Raw genomic sequence first — 27,607 nt, 5'->3', positions numbered from 1 at the left:
GGAACCAAAAGCCTTTATTCCTTGAAGAGGCTATATGCCATCAGCAAACAGGGGGCTCCAGGGAGCTGGGATCCAGAAAATGCTGCCTCTTATTCATGCAAGATCATAACTTTTGGAGACACAGAATGAAGCACTGAATCCTGAGCTCAGAAAGAGCTTCAAAACAGGATAGCTCTTGTTCAGAGCTTGGTTCTTGTTTCTGTGGACTGGGGGCCTTGGGATTGAACCCAACAGAAATCAATGTAGCTCAGAAAAACCTCAGCATTACTAAGGCAAGATCTTTAAGCCAGACTGTAAGGATTGGTACCTGACATTTGGTGCTCAGTAGGAGCAGTGAACCACAGAGGTCCCTCCCTATTTCAGGGACAAACAATTCCCAAAGCCAGCTTGTCCCTGATGCCTGAAAGAAGTCCATGGGGACAGTTTTAACTTTCTTATTCCCAGGAAAAGTAGAAAAAGAAAGATGTTAAATTCCTTCCAGTCACTGAGTTTCCACATTTGTAGTGACATTGCCCATAAAGTAGGAGATTGATGGCATTTCCATGGTAGTGACAGCAGAATGGGCAGTTGGAAGGTAAGAGGTTTACTTACAATAGCAGCAACTCACAAACAATTTTTAAAAAGCTAGCAAACAAAGATGTAAGTCCATAAAGGAAACAGGCACGTTCGTATGTATGCCTGCTGCAGTTTGTGTTCTCCTTAAGGCCATGACACAATCCTTTATGTGAGCTACATGGTGAGGTGTTAAAGGAAAACACAAAACAAAGAAAACCAAATGCTCTATCTCTTTACAAAAATGAACACACCCAAAACACTCTTAGCTCCTAGATCCAAATATAGAACAGATCTTTGAAGCCTTTCAGGCACTATCTACATTCTCCAAAAAATCCAAATACTCACACTGAAGAATAAATATAGAGAGCTTAGCTTCTTCCTAACAGGATAACAAATAACTGTCCTGTTTGTCAATTTTTGCTACAGAAAACCACAAATTACTAATAAAAACTATCACTTTTTCTGGCAACATTCACAGACCCACTTGATTCTTTCCAGTAGAAAAATTAGAACTTTTACATGCTTTTATTCACACCAGCTCCAAGATGTATCTCTTGGGAACAAGCTCGGTCTGCCAGCGATATAGGATCTAATTTGGGAGCTGGTAGTTGTAGTCATCACATTAAAGCTCCTCACTCGCTATCACAGAGCAAACCTCACCTGCAGAGACATAGTTTTTATGTTTACATGCATATGCATGCTTACATATAAAAATATATTTTTTACATATATACACAGACACATGCAAATGCACTTTTGGAGAGAAATCTTGTGTCTCAAACACAAAAGGCTGTCTCACCATAAATACTATTCTGAGATCTCATCTGCAGTTACCTCTATCGCAAACATGCAGAACTGCAGTTCTTTCTGGCTTTATTTTGCTGGGATGCCATAGCAAGTGGTAAATGTTCTGCTGCCACCCAATGACATTTCCTGGGATTGTTCCTTTCCCAAGAACCTTTTCTCCTACTCTACAATCGGGTTAAAAAAAAAAGATCAGGTTAAATTAAAGGCAGCACTTAGAGCTGGAGCACTTTGCATACCTGTGGTTGCTTTGGCCTCTGGGGAACACAGGACATCACCACCTCTCCTCACCTGTATATAAATGGCCCCAGTCCTTTTCAACATTCCACCAATAGCAGCAAAGCTTTATCTGAATTCCCAGTCACAAAACCATCATTGTGCTGTGGCAGTTAATTTTTACTGGTTTACAATGTACTTTCCTGTGCACAAGAGATAATTCCAGCTAAGCACAGCAAACCTCTCACACAGCTGTTATTATGCTTTATAGGCCATCAAAGCGTTGATTTTGCAGTGCTGTGTCAATGCCAGACATGCCGACTCCTCACACTGTTTTCACTGCTCAGTTCCTTTCTTCACCCTCCTGACAAAGTGCCATTTGTTTAAGTCCTTACTACTATGCCCAAATTTAGCTTGCAATGCTATATAAACACAAGTGATAACCCATCAGGTTTGAGTGAGAAAGGGGAAATGCTGTAATGTGGGTCTTGAGGTTCACCCCACCTATAATTAAGTCCTCAAAAGTATGAACACTTCAGCTTTCTGTGCAGTAAAAATAGACATTTGTACAGTGCCAGTTTAAGGAAATCCAAGAAACTAGGCAAGTAATTTTTGTCAATATGTATTTGCACACAAAAACAAGCTGCTCAGTTCTGAAGAACCTGTCCAGAATTCTAGGGCAACAACATGTGCATCTGCTCAAATTAGTGTAATTTAACATTTGTCAGCCCAGAGTATACAATGAATTACTTTGAAATGTTGTTTACATTCTCAGTTATCAGCTTGAGCTGATATAAAAGACCCTGACTGCTCAGGGGTGAATGCTCAATTGAAAATTTATTGTCACAGAGGAACCACAATTACAGGTTTAAAGGAAGCCCAACAGTGCTTGGTTTATTTTCATCTATTTCATTACTATTCTTGCTTTGGCACACAAAATGTAGCAGGATGTTCCTCTCACCAGAACAGCTACAGATACATTAAAAACCTAAAGGAAGAACTAACTTCTTTCCCAATAAGCATCTACAAGAATATTTGATCACTGCATTAAAAGACAGCTATTTCCAAAACATCCTGTCCACTGCTACTCTCTGGGATTCTCAAAGATCAGAAATTGTTTTGAGGCTCATTAACAGTTAATGGTATTTATCTATGACTCAAAAAAAAAAACCCAAAAAAACCCCAAAACAAACAAACAAACAAAAAAACAAAACGGATTTGGCACTTTATAAGAAGTACCACTTTCTTACCCTTACATTTTCATACTCCAAGCACAGTGCAGAAGTGTTACAGATACAAACATCTTGGTACAAACAGATATGTATTACTGATAATTCACTGCCTCAAAACATACCTTTTTATGTTTTGCCTTTAAAAAACAAAATCTGATTGTAATATAACCTCCTTGATTCAGGCCCCAGCACTTAGTTAAGCTCTTAGTTAACGTGCTGAAAATGTTCATCTAAGTGCATCCAGCAGTGCTGATAACAGCCCAGCCTGAACGGTCAGTGTAAAATAGGAGCTTGAACTCCCTCTGCTGGCTAAAAACACAGCTAAAGAGTTCAAAAATCCTCTCATGTCCAAACAAATGAAAGTATATAAAAAACTTTCTAAAAATAAAACAAATATAATCTTTTCGTCCTCATTAAAGATTTTCATCTTTTTAGTTGTTGGCATCTCAAAGCGATTTTGTAGTACCTGAAAACTCCTGACCTCCCATGAAACACTGGTCTGTGACTGGGAAGCTCTGCAGATCAGTCCTGCACAATTTCCTTCTTAAGCACTGACAACAGATCACAAAGAGGACGGTAACTGTGGTGAAACACCAACCAGTCTGTATAAAAAAGGTGGAGAACTGCTGGGAAAAAATACACCATCAGAGTAGCAAATTAAGATGTATTTTGAGAAGGACCAAAATTACAACTTTAGGTCAGATTTACTGAGAAAGGTCTTCTAAAGGTAATGGAGTGGAAAATGGGGTTCAGTTCCCAATCCCAGGAGATGTTTTTGTGCTCCAAGTCATTTTGGCTCAGTTTCTTCCCTGGAAAGTTCTCCTTCTCTTTAGCTATCTCAATTTCCAGAGAAAGGATTTCTGCCCCAAGGAGCCTACAGAGCAGATTCTGTGCCTTCTGTGACAGGTCAGATAATCCAGCTTTTTAAAATTATTTCATAATTATTTTAAGAGCATTGTGTCTGACCTACGACTACCTTGCATGGAAATATTCATTCCTACATCACAATTAAGCAGCCAAGAAGATATTGTACAGTCAGAAGGACTGTGACAACAACCTTGTAAAATGACCTGAAGCATAAAAGCTGGCAAAGCAGCCTTTGCTGGTCAGAGGGCTCTATTCTATTAACCCCACTGGTAAGTCCAGCTTAAATAGCAATATTTAACACATATTCTGCTTAAGCCTGAGCACCACCACAAGTGAGATTCAGACATGCATTGATGGGCCACAAACCTTCAGTCCAAACCTCCATCTTATCTGTGTGGGATTGGGATATAATTCAGCTTTTCCTCATTTAATGAACTAGATGTGGTCCTCCCCCACCTGGTCATGAGTCTGGCGAAAAGCCAGGTAGCACTTCTCTGTGCAGATCAGAAACAACACACATGGACATTCAGTGCAGACCTGAATGCATCAGACCTATATTTCACAAGGTCCACCTATACAATGCATGTGAGCCTTAGAATATTTAAGCCTGAACCCAAACTTTCCTCATACCTCACTTTCCAATATCTACGCAATTAGTCAGTAGAGGATCCTGCTTTACAGATCTCCAGAGGACTGCATCAGGGTCCTCCAGGAGATGAGAAGAGAACCAAGGGCTTTGGAAAATGTCAGAGGCAAAAGTTAATAGTCACTGTGGAGGGTCTCAAATAAGCAGATGTTTCAAACATGTGCCTAATTTTAAAGAGCTGAGTTTCATGGCAGTAGGCATTACAGTGGGCACCAACCCAAGACAGAGCTAAGGAGGAAAGGCTAGTGGACAAAACAGGAAGAAAAGAAGAGCATGAAAACCATTTTTTCACATGCTCTCTTAGTCTGTGTAATCTACCCTAGAGAGGCCTCAAGCAAGCAAGTTAACCTCAGACCTCAATTACAACACGTGGGCAACTTTATTGTCCAACAAAAAGTCCATTAGACATTTATAATCTTATTTTATTAAATTTTCCTACTCGTGATATTTACTATTGGGTGTGTATGTGTGTGAGGTTAGTACAAAAATCTGTTTATTTGTATATTAACAAGATTAAAAGCTCACCAGCGTGGCAGGTGTTGCTGTGGGCACATACTTGGATTATGGATTAACCAACTCCTATCAAAAACTGGGGTCTATCATCAAATCTAAAGCAAGGAAGGCAGGTGCTTTTTCTGCTGATCATCTAGCTGAGGGCTTTGATTGAATTATATCAGGAAAGAATAGCTTTGCTTCCTTCATGAAATCTGATTACAGAAAGGGAGGGGTGACACCTCACACAATGCAGTGAAGCTTAAAGGACAACCTGTTCCTCTGTGGCCCCTTCTGCTGGCTACTTTGATCTAAGTTTTATTGTCTGGGCTTAACACCTTCACCTTTGATTTCACAGGGAACTTCTTTGGAGGCATTTTCCTATTGCAATTGTCCAAGTCTTTTCAGAGAAACCACCAATTATCCAGGATGCTGGGAACTGAACACTTGTAGTTTTGGTGAAATACAAGATTACTCTCACTGGTATTAAACAGGTATGAGAAGACACATTAAAGACTCAAGTTTTACTTTCTAAGAGCAGTACTTATTAAAAAAAAAAAAAAAAAAAAAAGAGCATTTTCATCAGCTCAGCACATCATGTGAGGAACCAATTCACTCCTAAAGGCAAGGATACCTAGCATAATAACAGAGTAGGGGCCAGACTGGCTTCCCAGCTCACCTTAGAAGGATGCTCCTTGTGTAAGGCCATTGTTACACCACCACCCCCACCCAGCTCAATGCTACAATCTTACAGTTTTGCAGAAAACACAAAACAGCAGTTCTTTCCTGGGAGCTAACAAATCCTGTCTGCTTTTAGCCAGAAACCTACACAATAACCCTAATTTTAAGCAAAAAAATAAAAATCCCTTCTGCTCTTACCTAATGTGACAGGCTGTATAACACAGTCCTTACAATTCAATTGTAATTTCTGCATCCAGCCCAGCAACCTGTGGCTGTATTAGAGGTCATATTTCACACACCTGCTACACAGCAGAACTTGGTCTTAAAAATGCACTCAATTTTCTATTTTGATGGGAATCTCCACCCTCTTAAATGCTCATGATCCTTTGCCAGTGAGACTGTGCAGGGCAGTTGGCCTCCTTGGCAGTTTTCCACATTCAGTATAATGCTGCAAACGCACACTAGATCTGAAAAAGACTGTTTAGTCACCTCCAAGAACAAAATACAAGAAGTACAAAGGAAGATGAGGCTAAAAGCATTTTTGAAGCGTGTTTCAGGTCCAACAGACTGCTGAAGGTGTTGCTTAGGGTGGTCATCCTGTATTTTTCCTCTAGTTTATACAGCTGAAATCGTGACTTAATAAGCAGAATCTGTCAGTTCACTTACACTTACCAAACTTCCAGCACATGTGCCAGCCTCAGCTCATTCCTACTAAATATTTATAAATATGATGGCAAACCAGCGATAGTCCTCCCTCCTCTTTGGATAAGATAGGAAGTAAGTAGATTTAGAAATTTAGAGGTTCCAGGATTTTTTTTTTTTTTTAACCTTTGAAACAAAGTAAAAAAGTTATATACAAGAATAGGCAGAAACAAAATTATAAACCAATTAATGTGGAAAAGTCAACATCATCTTCTAAACATGCAACTGAAGCTCACAGCTGGTGCAAAACAAAACAAAACAAAACAAAAAAAGGCAGCATTGTGTGTTAGCAAAGGCAGTGAGCAGGGACTGCAGGTTTTATTCTTAACTCTCCCATGGATTTCAAGTTCGGCTGTGGGCAGATCACCAAATATCTCAGCTGATCATCTAGAAAATAGGATAGCAATATTTTCCTATCCCAGCAGGATGTTTTCAGAAGAGTGCTTGGGAGGCACTCACTGCAGTGATGGGGTCCATGAAGTCTCTGCACAGAACAAAGACAACACCTGCTCCACTGGTTAATGGGAAAAAGATGACTGACACTGTTACAAGGAATTTCTAGCATTAAAGGACAAGCTACAATTGCCTCTGGCTTACAGTTAAGAAATACAGCATCAGTTAACCATTCTTTCATACAATTACTGTAGAAAAATATAAGTATAGGACTAGATAAGAAAATAATGCAAATAAACTACATCAATGGCTAGAATTCCACATCAAAAGCAGTTTTTAGGTTTTCTCTTATAGTGGGCAACATACATTGTTCATGACAAAAATATCCTTTTGCTTCCTTTGGCAAACAAGTTCACAGATGATGGAGGTAAATGCACACCACAGTTTTTCCTCGAGGATTGCAACAATTTTAGTTAACTGAGACACTTTTGAAAAGCATTTATTATGCCTTGTGACTCCATTTTATACAGTGTTGAAATTCTTCTCATAGTCTCTGTGGGACATAATGATAGGTGGCTCTTCCAGTGGCTTGCTGCACATATCCCCATGTATTTAGCATTTGAAAAATGCCAGCTCAGTTTTGAGGTTTGTTTTTTTTTTCCTGACCATCTTCTTTCACTTTATGCTGGGAAAATTATAGCTCTACAAATATAGAAGAGGTTTTGCGTTCATAATTAAATATAAACTTTAAGATTAAGGAAGTTTGATGATCTGGTGTTTATTTCTGAATTTGAAACAGATTTCCCATGACCTTAACTTCATGACTTAGATACTTCATGATCTCTTTTATCTTTTCAAAAAAGAGATTGTATGTCTGGAGGATGCAGAAAAGAAATCAAGAAAGGTTTCAGATTCTACTCTGCCTTGGATCCAGGGAAACATCAGACCTATTTCAATTAACAAAATTAATTGTTAGTCATCATTACCTTTGGTAAGGTAAGGTTGTGTAATATTAATGTTAATTACTACATCTTTGCTTTTTGTAAGGTCTTCTAGTTGTTCCTAGGATGTATGCTGCATCAGTCCCCTGGTATTAACTTTTGAATTCATTCACCAAACCAAGTTGGAAAGAAAAGCTGAAGTGTGAGAAGTATGAATGCCACGCATTTTGTGACATGTGGTAGCAGGCAGAGCAGAGTACCCGAACTAAGTGTCCTCATCAAGGGAAAAATTAAGTTATCCGACCTACTTGGCTTGTCAGTGAGCCAACACAAACTGGAAGAAGGGCAACACATGCCTTCTTCTTGCCCAAAAAGCTAAAGGATTTAGAAATGAGATTAAAGGGAACCCAGCAGAGTGAATTGCATGGAGAACTACGGGGAGCTAGTGCAAAGTCAAGTATCAGCAACACAGCACACACAACTCAAACTCATCTTCCTGTGTATAATAGGAAGCTGAAGGAGCATAATATTGGTTTTGCTATCCCTACTTGTACAATACTTGCACACTGTAAACATTTGTAAGCCATTAGCTGGACCCAGCAGAACATGCTGTAACAACAAAAGCTAGGTTTGTTACAGCCACGGGAATTCTTCCCAGAGAAAGCACAGAGAGGTGGGTGGGACAGGATCTCAGGGAGCAGCTGAGCCACCACAACGGGGCAGCTTCACAAACATCCAGACAAAGCTGTAGCAGGTGACTGTCAAATCCCTCCTGAAACAGCTCTTGAGCAAAGAGGAGCCTGCTCCCTCTCAGATACAGTGCTCAGAGCTAGGGAGCAGCCTCAAATCCAAACTACAGCTTCTCCTAAAACCTCACATAGCATCAACACTTCACTCCTCTCAGCCATTTCCATATTTTGAGTATTGTTTTTAAAAGTATTTGCCTGCCTCTTGTTGATCTGAACAAAATGTTTACTCTAAAGTTCCTCTAAACTCACACCTTTCATATGTCGTAAGACCTCTGTTATTGTCCTGTAATGAACACCTTCCCCCAACTATTTATTTTAAAATGCAGGGCCCAAAATGGACAGAGAGATACAAATAGAAGCACTATTATAAATTACAGCAAAGCAAATATATTTTGATCTCTTTCAGATGCTGTTAGCTCATTCAATTTGCAGTACACTATCAGCTCCATAATATTTGTCTCCTAATACTACCTTTTCCCTGCCATGTATTGGTAAATTGTAAGAGTGCATATTTATCTCAAATTTTACTTCACTAATTTTCATGCTTTCCCCCAGTTTATCAAGGTGATTTTGAAACAGTATCAAATAGAGTGTATTGCTTAGAGATGGACTACAAAGCCAGTTTTACACCTACACCCTTGAACCCCAAATTATTCTTACCTGGAATTCAGAAAACAAATGGTTCTGCACGTTTATAACAACTTCAGATTAAGTCAAAACCAGCTGATTTCCGGAAAGCTCCCAAGAGTTATATACACTTTTAATTAGAAAAAAATCTAGTGGAAGAAAAAAATCATTAACACCTACATGTACAATACAGGCAAACAGCTATTTTTATTTTGTTTTCAATGAAACCCCAGGACAGAGCACTGGAATGACTGATCTGATGAAAGCACAATGTTAAACTACAAAAGCTGGGGTAACACTCTGTATTACTCCTGAAAAGATAAACCATCTAGCATGGTAAGACATAGCTCTGAAACGTGAGGTGAAGGTAATTAATCTATACCCTGCACCATTTTCCTATAGGCCCTCTTTTTTTTTTTCTAGCTTTCTATGTCCTTTTATTTTCTTTAATTTTTTTTCCTGCACTTTAAGAAGTGTTGGAGGGATGCAAAGAAATATTCCCCAAAACGTGTCAAGTTCATAGCTAAGTGTGCCTGTGAGGTTCATCACTGTATTTCTGTATTATTACTAAAAGAATCAAGAACATTTCAGTTGAATCCTTCTTCTCCCTCCACTCCTAAATCTTTAAGCAATAAAAATTCATAGCAAATCAGGAAGGAAAAAAAAAAAATACATGAAGAATCTCAAATTAGCCTTAATTAGGTGATCAAGGTCTTTCTTCAGAAGCTAGAAAAATCTGATTCTGATTTAATAACACAAGGTGATAATATTTTTACTTTGATTTTCACATGCTCCACCTAAGCTTCTGCAACAACCACTGCCAGAGACATCACCCTGTTCCAGAACAGATTTTGTTCTGTCCTTAACAAAACCCCACCATCTTCTAAACCAGACATGCTACTAAAGAATACCACGGACTCTGCTAAATTACATGAGCAATCTGCCCCAGCTGAAGTGCTATGAGGATGCTTTTCCACCAGTCTCTTGAGGAAAAGAGAGATGAAGGAATACCTGGTCTGTAGAAATGGAAATGCAAATGAAAATCAACCTGCTCAAAACCATCAATGCTCAGTTCCAATAAGGTTTCACCTTAAAATTGGGTGTGCCAAGTACCAACAGACGATGCTATGTGCCGCCACAATTGGAAAATAACAGAGGAGTGTCCTTTAGGTCTGCATTTTGAAACTAAGCACTTATATCCCACTTGCATGTAACCTCCTCCATGGGCCCAGCCTTTAGCTGGCAAAAACAATGGGGACATAAATGTCTGGCATTACAGAAATCAGTAGCAAGGGAAAGGCAAAAACAAACCACAAAAACCAATTATTTTCATGGTTTAAGAAGAAAAACTTTTTTTAATAATACAAACCTCAAATTTTACCTAATGACGTACATTCATTTCCATGATTTATACAATTATTGCATAAGATTTGTGGTCATTTACATCTTCCAGTTCAAGTGACATTAGGTAGCACAATTTTGTATTAAATTCTAGTTACACTTTCAGTCAATTACACAAGTGCGAAAGAAGAGCAAGACAGGCTATTCCCTTCAGAACTCCTTCTCCACATCTGTCCAGATGTAAAGATGGCATAATGGCATACCATGAAATCAGTTGTGATTTCACAGTAATCCCACACCTATTTGTGTAGCTTTGGTAGATTGTAGTGTGATTCTGTAATGTAATGGAAAAAAAAAATTAAAAAAAATCAACCACAAAGCCTCACAGAACCTTAAGAGGCCAGGAAAAATAATCAAGCTTGTAGGCTGATAAGAACTGGACACTTTCTTTTTGGCAAGGCAAAGCTACTTCAAGTATTCAGAAAAGTGCAAAACAAAAATAATGTTTTTTCAGTAAAAAGGTAAAGTAAGAGTGTTTAAGTACTATCTAATAAGTCCCAATACATTGGTGGCAGTGATTATACACCACGCTAGAAGGAACAGAAACTATCCTGCCATGAGGCCATACTGAACAGAACAAACTCAAAACTAGGAAAACCAAGTGCTGATGCCTTTATCAGCTTGGCATGTTGAGTGTTTTAAGTGCATGACTGAAAATAAGCATGATGATGCCACTGAAACAGTGCAAGTAAGTTACTGGGTGGCTTAATCTGCAACAGAGATAAGAGACTGCACACAGACAAGGGCATGGCTTCAGAGGCAGGATTACAGCAGCAAAGAAAAACTGCAGGAGTAGCTCAGAACTCAGCTCACATTTGCCCTACACATATGAAAGCTACAACATATTTTGCTCTACAGCACAAAGGAAATACAAGCAGAAAGGTAAAGAAAGACAAGGATCATTAAGTGATTTCTGAGCACTGAGAAAGGCAAAAAAAAACCACAGAAAGGCAAAAATATGGTTCTGACCTCAAAAAAAAACCAAAAAAACATCAAAACATCAGCACCATCATCCTGGGTATTTTGCTCTCTTTCATGCAAGACAGAGAGAAATGGCAAATGAAATAAAAATATGAGTAAAGGTACAGAAGATGACTGTTTGGCACTTCTGAAAAATGCTTTTTAACTAGAAAAATAATCAAGGGACTTATAAATAGTAGCCAATTACCTCCCCCAATCCTTTGTCAATACAGAGATGACCACAATAATGTCTATTTTGGTGACAAGTATCTCAATGAGAAGGCAGTGCTGCAACAGGCAGTTTCATTTTTACATCTAAAAACAGTATTTGTGGTAGATTCTGTTCTTCAGAGCTGCTTACTAATTATGTGGCAAGAGATTCAAGCAGAAATCAGTTTTTAGAGGAACACTAAGGGATAACAAAAAGCATGTGGACACAGCTTACTGTGAATCCTCCACTTTGGATTTGCTGAGAAACTTATTTACCTAAAAAGTTTTACCCTGGTGAAAGCTAGTGGTACACAGCATGTGGTTATTAAGCCATAAAATAATGTGATCCTGCAATACTGGTTAGCACCTTCAATTCCCACAGGCTCAAATTAAAATTTCAACTGTTAAGCACTTTGATTATCCCATTTATCCCATTCAACCTTTTTCTTCCCCTTCCCCCTTTGAGTGGGCGACTCCATTGATCATGGTACAACATTCCAGCTAAAGATGATTCCCATTAGCTTTTTCATAGAATACAACACAGTGTAGAACATGACTTGGAAGAAAGTAAAAGGAAGAGGCTCAGAAAAGAGCAACATGAGAATATTGTCTCTGAAAGAGAGCTTAGTTTTACCACATTGAAAACCATGAGTGCAATTGCTCCAGTCCAGGTTCCAACTGCTCTCAGTGACCTGAATGGCACAATTAGCATGAACCCCCCATGGAAAGCAAAGAGAAAAAGAGGATGTGCAAATCAGGCAGTCCCTGTTACTAAGCTGGAATTGATTGTGCTCCAACATGATTAACTCCTGAAAATTTGGTAAGATATGCTGGTGTCACATTGCAATAAAAGCAGCGATACAGCTCTGACTACAAGAAGATTAAGGATTTTGTTCTGGTCTTGCCTAATCCATTCATGAATTGCAGGGCACAGTCCTTGCCACGCTTGCCTGCCAAAAAAGGCAGCTCCATCTCCTTGTGCTGAAAAAAGTAGTAGGCTTAGTGGTTATAAAGTTCACGTTTTAAAGTGCACTGTTATTTTAAAGAGACTTTCCCTAATAAAAAAAAGTAAATAAAACCTGATATCAACACCCTATAAAAATAACAGCTGCAATACTCCTTCTAAAATTGCAACTTAAAATCAAGTTAGCAGGATTCATATATTTTTCAAAAAAAAGATATGAACCCAAAATAAAAAACCATTTCTGCAGAGAATTCCCAAGCAAAACCTCACGTAGTGTCCTACAAGTCCCCGTCCTAACAGCATCTCACAGAAAATCCACTCAGTTTCTTCCAGCTGACAACCTCAAGAAAACAGAGGTCTAAATAAATCAATCCTTCCCACTAGTCACCTACATAAGTGCAGGTGTGGGTGCTGGTGCAGTTTCTCCATCAACTCCTCCTCTGTAGGTTCTTCCAAAACATCTCTACAAAGAAAAAGCATGAGCTGTTAGGTGCAGCCAAAGAGAGCTTCCCAGCATTTGTTTTTGCAATGCTCATACAGAGATGTAACGTGTGCTTGTTTCAGGAATGAAACAAGCAATTAAAATTACAATAAGCTGATGCTCCCTAAAGATGCATCTAGTTGCAAGTGATCCATCCTCTACAGATGTGTCATGGAAACCAGCAGCTGTTTTCCCATAAGAAGCAGGGAAGCAATTTCCTGTACACAGTAAAATACAACTGAAGGTCAGTAGATTTGTTTTCCTGAAAAAAACTCCCAAATGAGAACATGCTCCCAATGCTACTATTGAGTATCCAACATGCACCACAAGTTCCACTAATGCACGATCATCAAGTATTAACTCACCACCCACAATTTCATAATAAGCCAAGAACATGCATCACTTCCCTCATCTTCCCTTTTCTTCTTTCCCTTGTTTTTTCCCTCCTCTGCAGTTGTTCCCCTCACCCCCAGCACCTCCTCTCCCATCCTACCATGAGCACAAAGCATATAAAGGTTAGGCTACCACGTCAGCTTAAAGCAGGCCTAACTAACACACTAACTGGATTTCTCCAAACTAACAGATGAAACAGTTTGCTTCAGAGGGAGGAAATAGAAGACATCTTGCAGCCAGCACACATTCTTTAAAACAGATAAAGAAAAAAAAAACCAACATTGATTATCAAGTCCAGCCCATCTCACCTGAACATGAGTTCAACCGTCCTCTGGTATTCAATATCTGAAAGAGATTCTCGCTGGCAGCGACGGTCCCACTTGTGAATAAAGTTCTGAAATGTACAAGGAATAGCAAAAGATATAAAGAATTCTTCTGATGGCACCAGAAAAGGGGTTATATCTGGTCACTATGTGTGCAGATAAGGTTTGGGAGGCGGTGAGGTTTGATTTTACATGGAGAACACTGATTTATTTAGGCATCAGCTTATTTACTGGCTGCAGGTCACTACTTTACACCTTTGTTCAGCAGTGAAGTAACTTTCTCATCACAAACTGAAAGAAGAGCAGAGCAGAAGACAGCCCTGCTACCTTCAGCTCCTAGCAAGGACTGCCTCCGCAAGACAACCGTGTGAACTACCAACAAGATTTCACCCGATTTGAATTTCTTCATCTTTAAAAACCCAGCAACATATAAACATACTGCTTGTCCAGTTTTTGCCATGTTCCCTTACCCATTTTGAATAACTCTGGCAGATGAATACCTAGGGATTATACACACAGCTCAGGAAAAAAAAAAATAAAAAAAGGAGAAAAATAGTGACACCCTGCTCTCCTGCTATGGAATGCTGCATTTGGCCACAGCCCTGCAGAAAGAAGCAGGTAGAAGATGTCCTAGACCAAAAGTTTGCCCTTCTTCCTACTGTAGTAAATTTTAATACTCAGTACACTCAGCAATGTCAAGAACATGTTCAAAAGAAACTTTCATAGGGTTTGAGATGGGTGAAGTGCCCTCTACAGGCTCTCAGTTCCCTCCACTATCTATAGGAGAAGTCTACAATGGTGAACCTGGAGGAGATGGTTATGATTAGCATTCCCTTCTCCATCAGAAATTTGGATTTGCAGAAAAGTATGCCATGGGTAATTAGCAGAACCACACGTTCTTTATGGCATTGCTCAGGCAACTGCACTCCCAGTTTCTCTGAAAAACTCTAGAATATGATCTCTTGAAAATAAGTAATAGTTCCACTTCTCTGGAGTAGCACTGAACAATGATGGTAATTCAAACTGGGGTGGGAAGAAACACAAGAGAACCAAATTTAAATTGCTCATTTCAGTTGCTGACAAATTAAAATGCAGAAAAGCCTGCAGCTTGAATAACTAATGTTGAATTTAAATGGTAATGTATAAGAGACGAGCAATTTTATAACACTTTAAGTATATCTCATCTTTATAATAAGGGGAGTATTACAATGAAATTGTACATACCCAATGAGATACAACCAGTTTTGTGACAAAATTGCAAATAAAACATACAATTCTCCAGAAAAAAAAAAAACAATTCCTCAGCTCCTCGGGCATAGGGCAGCAAGAAAGGTAAAGTAAGCACACACACAAACCAAAGTTTTCTGGGTTCTTTTCATTTCCTGCACAAATTAGAACCCATTTTCAGGATCTCACACCAAAAAAACACACTTCCTTACCTCCAGAAGTAAAGCTACGAAGAGATTAACCCAGATGACAGAGGAGATCAACCACCAGGCTACAAAATAGATCTTTGACCACCTGCAGATCAGATGAACAGACAATACATAAAGGAGGCAGTAAGTAACTTCAGCCTGAGCAGAGCACCATGAAATCACTTTTTTTTTTTTCCTTCCAATATAATACTACTACTTTCTTAATGGAAAAGGGGGCCTGAATCAAAAAATTAAAAATAAAAAATGTTTGCTTTTCATTAAGTTAGCTGAACAGACTCACTCTTCTGGGTTAACCAGCCAAGGGTCACTGGAACAGCTCAACCCAGTTCATTCAAACATTCCCCATGAAGTCAGTAAATACAAATGAAAATTATGTCCAGGGTTTTAGGTCAAGAAAAAATTCTTCATCCACACAGAAAACACAGAAGCATTAGATTTATTTCCTATATATCAAAATTGGTCCAAAAGAAAGGTAAGCAGCACCCTTCTGAGCAGATGGTAGGAACTGTGCTATGTGTATACTTCTTGTTCAAGTACACTATAAGCTGGATTTATATGGGACTTCATCAGTATTACTACAGATATAAAAGTACTTACGGACTTGAATATCTTGAAAATGCATCCAAAAAGACTTGCCAGTTGTTCACCACCATCACATCCCAGAGGGTCACCAGTGCTGCCTAAATAACAGGAGTAGAACAGCGTTTAAGTGGCTGTACCACAGATCCAAGCCTCAGAAAATGAGGAGGAAAGACAAGCAGAGAGGGGAAGGAGGGATTTAATCCATGATCAGACTCACAGCAAAGTCATCGAAGTTGTTGGGCCAATATTCCAGTTGTTCATAGGTCCCACACTGCAGAGTGCCATTATCATGTGTGCTGTTGGCAGCACTGCAAGATATTACAGGCTAATGTGAGCACAGCTCCCTGTGAACTCTGCTTTAGAATTCCTCTGAGCCCCTTGTAGGAAGTTAGATTATCTCATATGGGCAGAAAACAAGGGAAACAGTTCAAAAACATATTTCAGATAAAGCAGGGTAAAACCCCAAGCTAAGATAAGCATTCCTGCAATTTCAATGCAGCAAGAAGAAACAGAAAGAGTAATAGATAACGAAGCTGTATGATTTAACATTAAAAGTAGGGTGGCTCCAAGAATGAAAGAGGAAAAAACCCAACAAAACTAACCACAAACAGCTCAAAGGTAAAAAGGTGCAAATGCTTTTGAAAAACAGATTCTTTCTGAGCAGTGATAGTTAGAATCTTACCTGGTATCTCCCAAGGAAACAACAGCACCTTTAAATAGCATTATTCCAGTTATAGCAAATGCATAGAAAACCACCTGGAAGGAATACAACCAACTATGAGCTTTGAATATTTCTGCCACAAAATAAGAAAGCAAAACACAATTAACACAGAATTTATATTAGTACTACAGTTGGGGTAATTGCATCAAGAACAGTGCCTGAAGCTTTTAAAGTGAAAATACTTCTCAACTGCTTGCTCTTTTTAATAATCTACCTAATTTTCAGTTATTAAAATGCATTAAATACTTTTATCATCTATTTTACTTCTCTATGTCTCAGAATGCTGATATTTAACCACAAATATAGCAGAATAGCAACTTAAAATCAAAGCTCAGTACCAGTCTTTACAAAGAACAACCCAAATATCTGAGTTTTCTGCCAGAGTCAATGAAAATAAACTTTTAGTATGTTTACCTTACTAAAGACAAAACTATGTCATTATTTTATATTCTATCAGCAACTTCCTTTAAAATGCTAATTAGTCTAAAAATAAAGTTTTGAATAACACAAAGGATTTGGGAACTTCTGTCTTCTAATTGTTAGAAATGCAAACTTCTTTTTAAAGAGACACTTTTCAGTCTTTAGCCATTGCACAGGCAATACTGCAATTTTATCCTAAAAAGATTATTCTAGAAATAACCCACAGTTTTGCTTTGCTTCTCTGAGAAGGAGCCATTTATCGCAGGAAAGCTTGAAGCAAGCTGAGTCTTCAAACAAAAGGTCTGGTGTGGGGTTTTTTTTGTTTGTTGGTTTTGGCTTTTTTTGAATTTTGCTACAAAACAAACCTAGGAATGGAAAGTCTGGAAGGAATAGAAGAGAGCTGCCCTGGCCTACAAACTCTGAACTCCACTGGAGTAAGCTGAAGCTGACATTTCACAGCCTGCCAGAAGATGGGGTATCTGGCTTGGCAATAAAATTAATTTTATTCTTTGAAAAAAGATGTATTTAAAACACTCACTGCCTGAGAAATTGACTAATCAGTTACATTATTTTATCTGCATATGTGTTCCAGGCTAATATTAGGAAAGATATTTTGCATTAGCTGGCAATGGAGTCAGATTTCACTACAGCAGAAGCCCAGTGAGAGCTTCCGTGTAATCTCAAGTAAAAGCAAATTGAATTAATGGAAGAGGCAAACACTGTGGCAGACGTGTCTCAGAAGTGTGAGTTGTACAGCACAACAAGGTTTTTACCACCTTAGATTTGGCCCAACCAATATCTTTATTTCAAAGTACAACACAAGCCCATTTAAGGCCTATCCTCTACAGATAAAAGCAGAGATTATTAATGACAAAAATAAATATTCTGGGTAAATTGCATACCAAGTATATAGACTAGAACAACAAATCATTATCTTTAACCATTCAAATTAAGGTACCCTACAAAAGCCCAAGAACAATAGCAAAACCAAACCTACCCAGGCACTGCTTTGCCCTACCACGTAGACTTGGTTGCAAAGCCAGGAACTCAAGAGTTGGGAGAATTTATGTAATGGACATCACACATTGTGATCCACCCTTAAATCACATTTTTTGAGTCTATGTTCTACACAGACATGCCTAAAACAGGATGGCAGAGGTTCTTAAAAAATCATGTCCACACACACCATCTCAAGACCTTCTCAGCCAAAACCAATTTAAAGTTATTTTGCTATTATAATTTAACATATGCAAACCAGGGTAAGGAAAACTGGTCTACTTTTAGCATTGATTAATTTTTAATTTGAATCCACACTACCCAAGTTAAGGCAGACACTCAAAGGAAGCTTTAATTAATCTTTTAAAGATACTCCTCCTGAAGGAGGCACTGCCACTCCTGTGCTGGCCATCACAAACCAGCAGTTTATTGCAGTTTTCCAAGACATGCCCTGGAGAAGAACTGGCTGGTTAAGGTGAAATGTTACTGCTCGTGGTGATTGTACAAGAACCTTGTTAACTTTGTTGGTGACATACCCTTACTAAACTATAACAAAGGAAATTACAATCTTGCATCATGACTTACCAAAAGGATTCCTGCAAAGGCTCTTAAGTTTTTCACCAGATCCAGCAGTGTAGTAACAACCAAAGACATGAACTAAAACAGAGCAGAATTTTGTACCTATGAAATTCATCACACTTCCAATCCGTATCAACTTTTTACTAAAAGGACAAGAGAACTTGAGCTGGTTTTCTCTGGTGAGGGAGCAGGCAAGAGTAAGTGATTTTGTGAGGGGCTGTGCAAAAGTCAAGACAGAGCTGAGCTATTCCACTCATGTGCAAGAGAATTGCAACCTACTGTCACTATAAGACACAAGAAAACATGACGCACGTGTTACAGAATTTCTGAGAGAGAGAGAGAGCATGATTTATGTCTGGAGTGAGACTTGAGCTACCCAGTCAGACTAGGCCCTGATAAGCGGCCTTGGTGGGGCCTTGAAGCCTTTGATGCAGTGAGAATTCAGTTGTGGCACAGTTAGAAATTATGTTAAGGTAACTACAAAGTAATCAGCTATTCGAGCGTAAATTAGAGTAGAGCTGCAGTGTGAAAAGCCTGACCACCTTACGGCAAAGGTAAACAATGTTAGTGTGCCAATCAGAATGCCTTTGTAAACTGTAAACTATATAGAAGTGTATAAAAACTGCAATCTTCTCACTAATAAAGGGGAGAAGGTTGCATTGGTTGGATGTGCGTTCTGTCCTGTCCAGTTTTCCCGATTTATGAGGTCCCTGGCTTTGCGCATGCCTATGCTCTCGTGAAAATAAAAAGGGGAGTTTATTTTCGGACCCAAACATTTATAGTTTTCTAAAGGTGACAGTGGTTTGGAGGGTGAAAGTGCCACCTCTCCAACGACACTGGACAAACTACCAGTCCATCAAATTTCTCCTCCTCTATGAAGGAATGCAAAACAATAAGTTATTTACAGAAAGTTGTGTGAGAAAGTTTGCTACAAGAATATAAACTCAGAAAGCTTTAGAAAATCTTAAAAATTGAGAGCAACAACCTACCCTGAAAGGCTCTAACAAAATTTATAGCTTGACCAAGAAAGAAGTGCAAGTTGTGGAGGGAAGAGCAATCACCTTCATGTTGGGGATAATCCGCAGGAACCTGAAGACAATTAACATGTTCACCAGCCGCACCATATCCCACAGGGACAACAAGCCCATGAACTCGGGCCTCCTAGGAAAGGCAGAAAAAGTAACAAATCAGAGGAACAGCCCATGACAGAACAACACAGTTAAATCTACTGGGCTACAGGTAAATACATTGATTTACTTAGCAGGAATCTCAGCTACAGTAAACTAATAACTGATGAAGGAAGGAATCCCTTTAGCTTGGCCTCTTAAATATGTACAGAGAGCTCTTTGAAGTGCACATTTGTGCCTTCTGCTGAGGAGGAGGCACCAAAGAGGGTCCTTTCAGAAAACAAAGTGAATCAAAAGAACTTCTAGAGGGAGGTGTCGGAACCCCAGCCTGGTTCAGGGGTTCCGTGTGGTGGTAAAGTCTCTCCTCCAACCCGTGCTCCCAAAGAAAACTCAGCAGCCTCTTGTTCTTCAGTCTCAAGTAGCTTATTGTAAGCTATTTAAAAGATTGTCTTCTCTGGCTACTGTGGTTTGTTCAGTAGCTCAGGCAGAGGCACACACACCCCTGACACCCTCTCTTGTCTGCTGTCTGCTTCTTCTCTCTCCCCGCCCATGGCTGCTGCTATTTTTTACATGATACATTACATGTTATATGTTTACAGTTTTTCCCCAATATCTACTACCTATATTAAATGGTGCTTTCCTATTCTAAACCAATCCATAAGTGCCAACATCATCAAGAACATGGAGGCAAGGAAGAAGAGGAGGAACAGGACCGGCCTACATTCCTCCATCTTAAAACCTCTGACCCCCATGTACAAAGTAAAAACCCCCCTATATAGGTGTTAAAACCCCCCTGTACAACACTAAAAAATTCTTCGCTCTACTTTGTAACTACTTCTACTATAATATCTAAACTTTTGTGACTTCTTGTTCGACCTGCAAAGTTGGTAAATCATTCCATGGCTCAAACTCAAAATCACAGCTGTTTCCAGCTGCCTGCCAGGGTCTCAAATGCTTCTGACCTGGGCCTGGAACCTCCAAAAATGCCTGAGGGACATTTTGAGTTCCAACAGGGAGATACTTCAGGAACTTGCACAAAGATGAGCATTAATCCTTCAGGATATGCCTGGCTGAAGAAGGGGTTTGAAAACAGCACGAGGTTAAAGGACTGTCTTGTCAACCTTCTTCCTTATGTGTTAACATTCCACAGGACATGGGCATACACTTCAAAACCCAACCCTGGATTCTGGCTTTTACATGAGCACGCTGAATGCTTCTTGGCTGGAAAGGAGGGCAGGTGGTGGGGATCTAAAGCTGTCAATGACTTGGTAACACTGATGCTAAATTGTGATTTTTACCTCCAATATATTCATCCCCAGTCATGAAAGAAATTATCTAAGATAACACTGCATAGAAGGCACAGTCTAGATAACAGCAACATCATTGTCCCGCTTGGTCTGTGGATGTGACAGCAGCACACATCAGGACTCAAGATTGACTCATCTGGGTTGTAACCTGCTTGCAGTGACTGACACAAAGACCTAACAAAAATCACTGGTGCTCCAAGATCATAGAGCAAGCAATTGCCTACATTTAAGAATCAAAGGGCAGAATCAAACACAAACATAATAACATAACATAATTAAGTCTGTAGCAATTACTCTTCTGGCAACTATCACTTCTAGGTGATAGGAATACAAGGAGTATTCAAATATAAACCCTTCTAAAACCATAAGGTCTGACTTGTTTAACTCTCTTCAGAGTTTCTAGTGTAAATTAAGAGAACTTCTTGATGGCAACAAAACAAATATCCTGAAAAATCAGGGAGTGCCAGTGTCTTAAGCGTCAGCCTGCATGAAGAAACAAAGTAACAGAATGTGTTATGAATCACTTGTGAAGATTCAGGAAATCTTCCAGAATTCCTTTGCTTTCCTCTCTTCTTGTGGAGACACTTTTTAAATCTTAAGCAATGATTTTTATGTTTTTTACAACAAAAAAGAAATCAAGATAGTTATCCAAAAGCTGTTTGAACTTAAGAAAATAAAAAAAAAACCAAACAACTGCTTGCTATTACAACACCAACAAATAGTGTTAAGTCCATGGGAATTTTCTTACTATATTTTACAGCATGAGAAAAACCTCAGCCTTTAATCTACATTTAATCTACTAATCAGCTGTTTGGGAGTTCATATAACTGGATTTATGTACAATCTGATACTGAAATCTGATATCAAGTTGTCTATGCGGTACCAAATTCCCACTCCTACATCCCTGGTAAGCACACACCTGCCAATATATTATTTTAAATCAGATTACAATTTAAACAAATGCATCCTTCTTGGAAGAGCTACACAGAACTCTGAAACACTAGGAAAAAAGAAAAATTCTTTCACTTACCCACATTGCATGGTCTCTTATGACTATAAGGGTGCAAAATTCTACCAAATTTGGTAAATTAAAGACTGGGCTGACAATCACAACATCATGACGTGTATATGACAATGTGTGTGTTCCTCCCCCAGCCACTGAGCAAAGGGCAGCAGGTCACAGAGGTTACTCACCAGCCAGGGTGAGGAAATCCATACACAGCAAAAGTTGCAATCTCCAGAATCTTCAGTTAGGAAAGAAAAACCAAAACAAAAAAGGTCAAAACTTTACTTTATAAATCTGTGTTCCAGAAATCATTTAAGTTTCTTGACAAGAAACATTTTCAAGGGCTTTAAGCCACTAACTGAACTCACTTTAAAGCTCTGAATTATCATATTTGCCTAGTTATTCTCCAAACTGACCAAATGTACATAGAGCATCTAATAGTGACTCATAAAAGGATATATAGTGAATACCATTAACCATGAATTTGACCTAATCTGCCACAGGAGTGTCAGGGTTTGACCAAATAATTATTATAATAGTCTGACAATTTTTTTTTTTTAATTTAAAGAAAAAAAAATGGTTTTGAACTATGAAACAGAATGCCTCATGCAATTATTCCAGAAGCTGGATTTTTACCAAATAAAATTTAAAAGGTTTCTTATCAGAAAATCACCTTTTCCATGGATTTAAATAAGCCTATCTTCAGAACACAGACCCTAAGAGAATCATGTGCTACCATGTAAACTTTCCAGCCACAGAAACCCACGACACTGGCTCATGCTGTTCAGCTCAGCAGATCAGTGTTGAAAAAAAGCAATCCCACCAGCTCCTGTAGTTCCCTAACTTCCCTAGCCAATAAATCCAAGAATGTGTAAGCTAACAAAGCACTTACCAGTAAAATTACAGTCAGAAGTCCATCAAATCTATTGCTTGGGTAAGACAAGTATCTTTTCAAGCCCATTGCTAAGATTTTCAGCAACATTTCCAGCAGATAGTACAGGATGAAGAAGCAGTTGATAGCCTTCACCCCCCCAAAAAAAAAACAACCATTAGAATTCCTGACATCTCAAGGAACAGCAATAACTGCATGGAATATTGTTCTATCTTACCCCCAGGAAGAAGTCATCTCTTTCAGATGGCTGCTTATCTGCATCCATCACCAAAACCACCTTAAACAAAAAATATTTTATCAATGTTTAATGTAGCTTTACTGCTACATTAAACAGATTTTTAAGCGTAAGAATAGTCTTTTATGTTTTGTACAGAGCTTTTCAAACAGCTCAAAATACCTTTTTAACTACAAATATTCCCTCTTAACATTTCGCATGACTAAAGCATGCCAAAAACCCAACTGCTAGAAAAAGCAGTTATTTAAAGAAAATTAAAGAACAAAAGCAGAAATTAAATTCAGCAGAGAAAAACCAAAAAACAATGACAAAAAGAAAAAGAAAGAAAACCACTGCCCCACAACAAAAAAACCTTTACTTACACAAATAGAAATAATGTTTGCCAGGGCTATCACATTCCCCAAGTAGCCAAAGTAGGGATGGCCAAAGGCAAACTGCATTTTCTGCATAAAATGGGATTGGTACTCTGGACTGGGAGGGTGCTGAAAAGAACAAAAAGGATTTGCTGAGTTACAAAGCATAATCATTTTTAAAATAATACAATAATTTTAAAAACACACCCCATCTCAAATTTAAAAAACCCCAGACAGTTTCAAAGCAAATCTTCAGGGCCACAGGCTAATTTTGACATTTCATCAGGAAAAATGTTTTCCAGCTGCAGCTATTAACAGCAAGAGACCATTTCCATGGCACAACACAAGGGAATGGCAAAGACGGAAGATAATCCAACCTCTCTCCAATGCCCCAAGCAGATAACTAAACACCAAGCTACTATTTGTATACATCCCTTCCCCATTTCCCAACATTTAATTCACAAGTCTTAGATACATGCAAACATAAAACAGCCTTTAATTTTTTTTTTCTTTCTTCAAGTCGAGAAAACTGCTTTCTGCCTATTTTCATCTGAACAGTGAGAGAATCCACATTTTGTTCTTCATTCAGGGATTGGAGGAAAAAGACTTTGAGCTATTTTGCCTGAATACCTCACTTTCAAATGCTGAAAGAATAAACAAAGATGTATTTTGTACACTTAACACCACCTGGCAATCCAAAACTAATGCTGTAGAAATCCCCAGAGCAATTTTGTCTGTGGCTATAAAAGCTGCTCACAAAAAGCTTAAAATTCAATGCCATGTGATCACACCTTGTGCTCACATGTTGCAAAGTTTGTTTATATACATTATATTAGAGTACTCTCACTTATTTTTGCACAGAAAACTACTGATGCTTTATAAATGATGATCACATACATACTTGCTTAATGGCATCTTTGTCTAGTTCTTCAAAGAGCTTCTGGAACTGGGCAGCTGACAGCTGGTCACAGGAGCACATTTTGAGTGACTTCACATGAAAGAGAAACATTCAGATAAACATCTGCAATAGGAACATCTGCAAAGTTTGCCAAAACCCCTCAGACTACCTTGGAAATCTAGGAATAAAGATGTAATTCAAGCTGTTGGAGTAAGATTCAATATTGCTCTGCTTTAACATGACACTGCCAAGTGACTGGAGGACATGTCTGGCCTTTTCTATTTTTCCTCTCTGGGATCACATGCTCTTTTGACTAACTTAAATTTTAGTCCCATGTAGTACTGCCGCTATTCTGTTATGATCCAAGGAATGCTGCAACAGAGAGCAGATCTCTGGATTTGCTGGTCAGGATTGACAGTCACCAACATAAAGGCTAAGAAAATTCAGTTCTTACTCTCATGATGGCTTGCTTGCAGTGAGAATCCATCTCAGCTTTCTGCAGCACCTGTAGTAAGGCCCCACCACTGACACAGGACCTATTTAAATGAAAACAGAATGGGCCCTGATACAGATAACTTCATAGATGGCAAATTGAACTGTTCCAAATGTGTTCCCAACTCTTTCTTGTTTTGAAAAGCAAATGAAACTAGAAGTAGGAAAAAAGTAAACAGACCCCATAAGCGTCACAAACAGTGTGTTAAGAACATCCAGTTAATGAAAAAATAAATAAATGAGATGAACAACAAACTGCCATTTTTGAGAATGGAACATCAGTAAATATATTAAAACAAAACAAGATGACCAAAATCTTTTTTTTTTTTTACTAGATAATCTACTGTTTCAAGATCCTCCACTTACTGTTGTGCACTAGCAGGAGTCTCTTTCAGGGAAGACAGCACCTCAAACGCAGCCCGGATTCCCAGCCGCCTCCTGAGGAGGGAGGACTGAACTGATTTCTGAGCAGTAAAAACACCACAGAGGAAACAATTTACTCACACTTCAGGCACTACTGTGTCCTATGGCTAAATATTATACTGATCCTTGGGCATACATCCCAAATTTGTGATTAGAGATCAGAACAGGAGACTGCCCTAGGCCTCACTCCTTCCAAGAACACCGTGTACAAGGAGGAAGGAAGCAAGTAAGCAAACAATTCCCTGGGATTCAAGTAAACATGCAGGTTATGGTTTATTTTCAATTCTGGAGTGCACAGGCATATGCCCCTTCCAGAGACACTGCAACAGCAAAGCTTAAGCACTCACAGAAATTCATACTAGCATGCAGAGAGAAGAGTTAGAGAACTTGTCCTACTCCAGCTTCTTGCCTAAAAGCACAAATCCAGAGCTATGCTTATTCATGGGTTTTTTAATTACAGTAATCACTTTCAAACTCAGTTACTTTATTAGTAGCCAGATTATGTCATGCTGTCATGTAAGAAAGAAGAAAATTGAGCAAGAAGGGATGAAACAGAGGAGGAGGAAAGGATTACCAAAAATCCTTTCTGCACCCATTCTGTTTACGCACTCCTCTGCCACAAGAAGGTGGGGGCCATTCATTCTGAGTAATATTGCTTTGGGCTTATTATTCCAACAAACTTCACCTTCTCTCGGGAACTCTACTAGAAAAGCTACTGGGCCAGTCTGGGTAAGGTCCCTTCCCATCCCTTAATATTCTATGATCTACAACAACAGCTATATAAACAGCACAGCAGATTTCCTTCAGACAGTTTAAGTTACTCAGCCACTTGTCCTTGTTCAGTCATACAACAGTTCCTTTTTCTCCTACAATAATCAAAATTGCAGATCCACAGCATTCTTGGAAATATGCAAGAAGATAATTTTGTGACCAGAGGGGATCAAGCTGTAACAGCACATAAAGGGAGAAGTATCTGCACCAAAGAACATTTAGTACCTTAAAACTGTATCTGCAATCAGAGTGGGAACGCTCCTTTAATACAGAGATGAAACTTAATTATTCAAAGGTTCAAGGTTATGGCAGAACACAGAAATTAGGATTGCTTTACTCACCAGAAGATACCCTCGAAACTGGTTGTATATTATTGCTGTAAGCAAGTTCATCAAAAACAAGTTGCCTATTGGAGAAAAAGAGGCAGTAAAATTCACTGAAAAATATCTGTCTATCAAAGAAGTTTCAATGTATGCAGTAAATCAAATGCAAAACTTAAAGAGGGTTAGTTTTCTTGTGTTTGATTTCCAAAATGTTTTCAATGTTTTAGTATACTGTAATGTCTCCACTCCCCTGTGACATGCTACCAAGAAATTCCAAACCATAAGTACTTTCCATGAAAATGATCTCACAGACACTTTGCAATAACTGGAAGAATCACAAAAGTGAGGAATTCATGACTAAACTTTCATAGAAAAATAAAACACTGTAGATGGTATGCACAAGTGTCAAAGTTGAAGTGCACTGAAGACAAGAGGTAACTTACCTAATACAGTGAAGAGAATGAAGAAGATTGAATATGCTCGATTCTTAGAATATGCAGGCATCATCACTGTAACAAATTTAACAAAAATAGGAAATAATATTTTAATGCTTGAGATGCACAGTAGAGACCTTTATGAACTTTTGGTAATTGGTAAAAGCTCTCATACAGCTGGATTTTAGAGTGGCATATATAATTATACCACAGAAAGGCAAGAATCAAGTTACTAAAGGCATGAAAAACCTTTACACAAACTTCCTCTGGCTGTACTAAGAACCAGCAGCTGAAAGAATGGTTACAGTAGTCTGAACAGAGCAATATTACTCTGTTGTTCTTCAAAAAGAGAGACAAGAGTTATTTCTGAAAGACTGCTCACCATCAGGATTATTTGCAGTAGTCAGCAGGACCAGCAATGACGTCAGGGAATCCGGCAAATTCCGGAAATACACCACCCACTCCTTATCCTGCTGGTTATCCTGGGCAAAGATGTGTTCATTGTTAAGATAAATACCAAGGAAGGGGGACAAAAATTTTAATTTTTTTTTTTTAATAATTAACATCAGTCAACAATTTCTTACACACAAGAAATCAAATCTTAATCAAATCTACCCCATGGAAAAAGCAAAAGCCAAATGTAAAAATTAAAAAAATAGGTATGAATACAGAGCAATCACATCACTTATTAATAACAATTTAAAAACACAAGTAAGAACAGGAAGGTCTACATGAAGTTATGTCTTTTTAGCACCTCAGACGCCAGAAGAACAATCATGCCACAATCTGACAATATGGGACTCAGAACCTTCATCAAAAACACACTGGGAGGCTGATCTTGGATCCTTGAATCCTCCACATACTTTTTGCTTCTGGAGGTCAAGGAGAGACAGATAAAAAAAGATGCAGAGTGCAAACAACACAAACATGAGTCAGGCAGCATAGGACAAATAGCTCTTTAATCTGCTGCAAAGA

General features: G+C 38.6%; 1 protein-coding gene across 14 annotated transcripts in view; it reads right to left on the bottom strand.

Moving 5' to 3' along the window:
• TPCN2 (two pore segment channel 2) overlaps positions 1–27,607 on the bottom strand; it is a 57,147-nt gene that overhangs the window by 21,791 nt on the left and 7,749 nt on the right. For 7 of the 14 annotated variants that reach the window (XR_012056198.1, XR_012056199.1, XR_012056200.1 and 4 more), the window contains exons 8-25: positions 27,015–27,114; positions 26,642–26,707; positions 26,217–26,281; positions 25,048–25,145; positions 24,644–24,725; positions 24,193–24,279; positions 23,301–23,420; positions 22,921–22,980; positions 22,704–22,832; positions 22,000–22,049; positions 19,433–19,532; positions 18,378–18,449; positions 16,338–16,411; positions 15,873–15,963; positions 15,671–15,753; positions 15,077–15,158; positions 13,623–13,708; positions 12,833–12,903 (exon numbers count right to left, since the gene is read on the bottom strand). Coding sequence is in view for 7 of the 14 variants with exons in the window: in XM_041716467.2 (XP_041572401.2) it covers positions 12,833–12,903; positions 13,623–13,708; positions 15,077–15,158; positions 15,671–15,753; positions 15,873–15,963; positions 16,338–16,411; positions 18,378–18,449; positions 19,433–19,532; positions 22,000–22,049; positions 22,704–22,832; positions 22,921–22,980; positions 23,301–23,420; positions 24,193–24,279; positions 24,644–24,725; positions 25,048–25,145; positions 26,217–26,281; positions 26,642–26,707; positions 27,015–27,114 (1,516 nt within the window). In the remaining 7 variants the exon portion in view is untranslated. Of the gene's footprint in view, positions 1–10,228; positions 12,458–12,604; positions 13,140–13,622; positions 13,709–15,076; positions 15,159–15,670; positions 15,754–15,872; positions 15,964–16,337; positions 16,412–18,377; positions 18,450–19,432; positions 19,533–21,999; positions 22,050–22,703; positions 22,833–22,920; positions 22,981–23,300; positions 23,421–24,192; positions 24,280–24,643; positions 24,726–25,047; positions 25,146–26,216; positions 26,282–26,641; positions 26,708–27,014; positions 27,115–27,607 lie in introns of those variants that run through there. The other 7 variants (XM_072929498.1, XM_072929500.1, XR_012056203.1 and 4 more) reach the window with 6 other exon arrangements.

This window comes from Taeniopygia guttata, chromosome 5 (assembly GCF_048771995.1).
Source record: "Taeniopygia guttata chromosome 5, bTaeGut7.mat, whole genome shotgun sequence".
NCBI lineage: Eukaryota > Metazoa > Chordata > Aves > Passeriformes > Estrildidae > Taeniopygia > Taeniopygia guttata.
The sequence above is the reverse complement of the archived record's forward strand: the minus strand, read 5'-3'. Positions and strand labels throughout refer to the sequence as shown.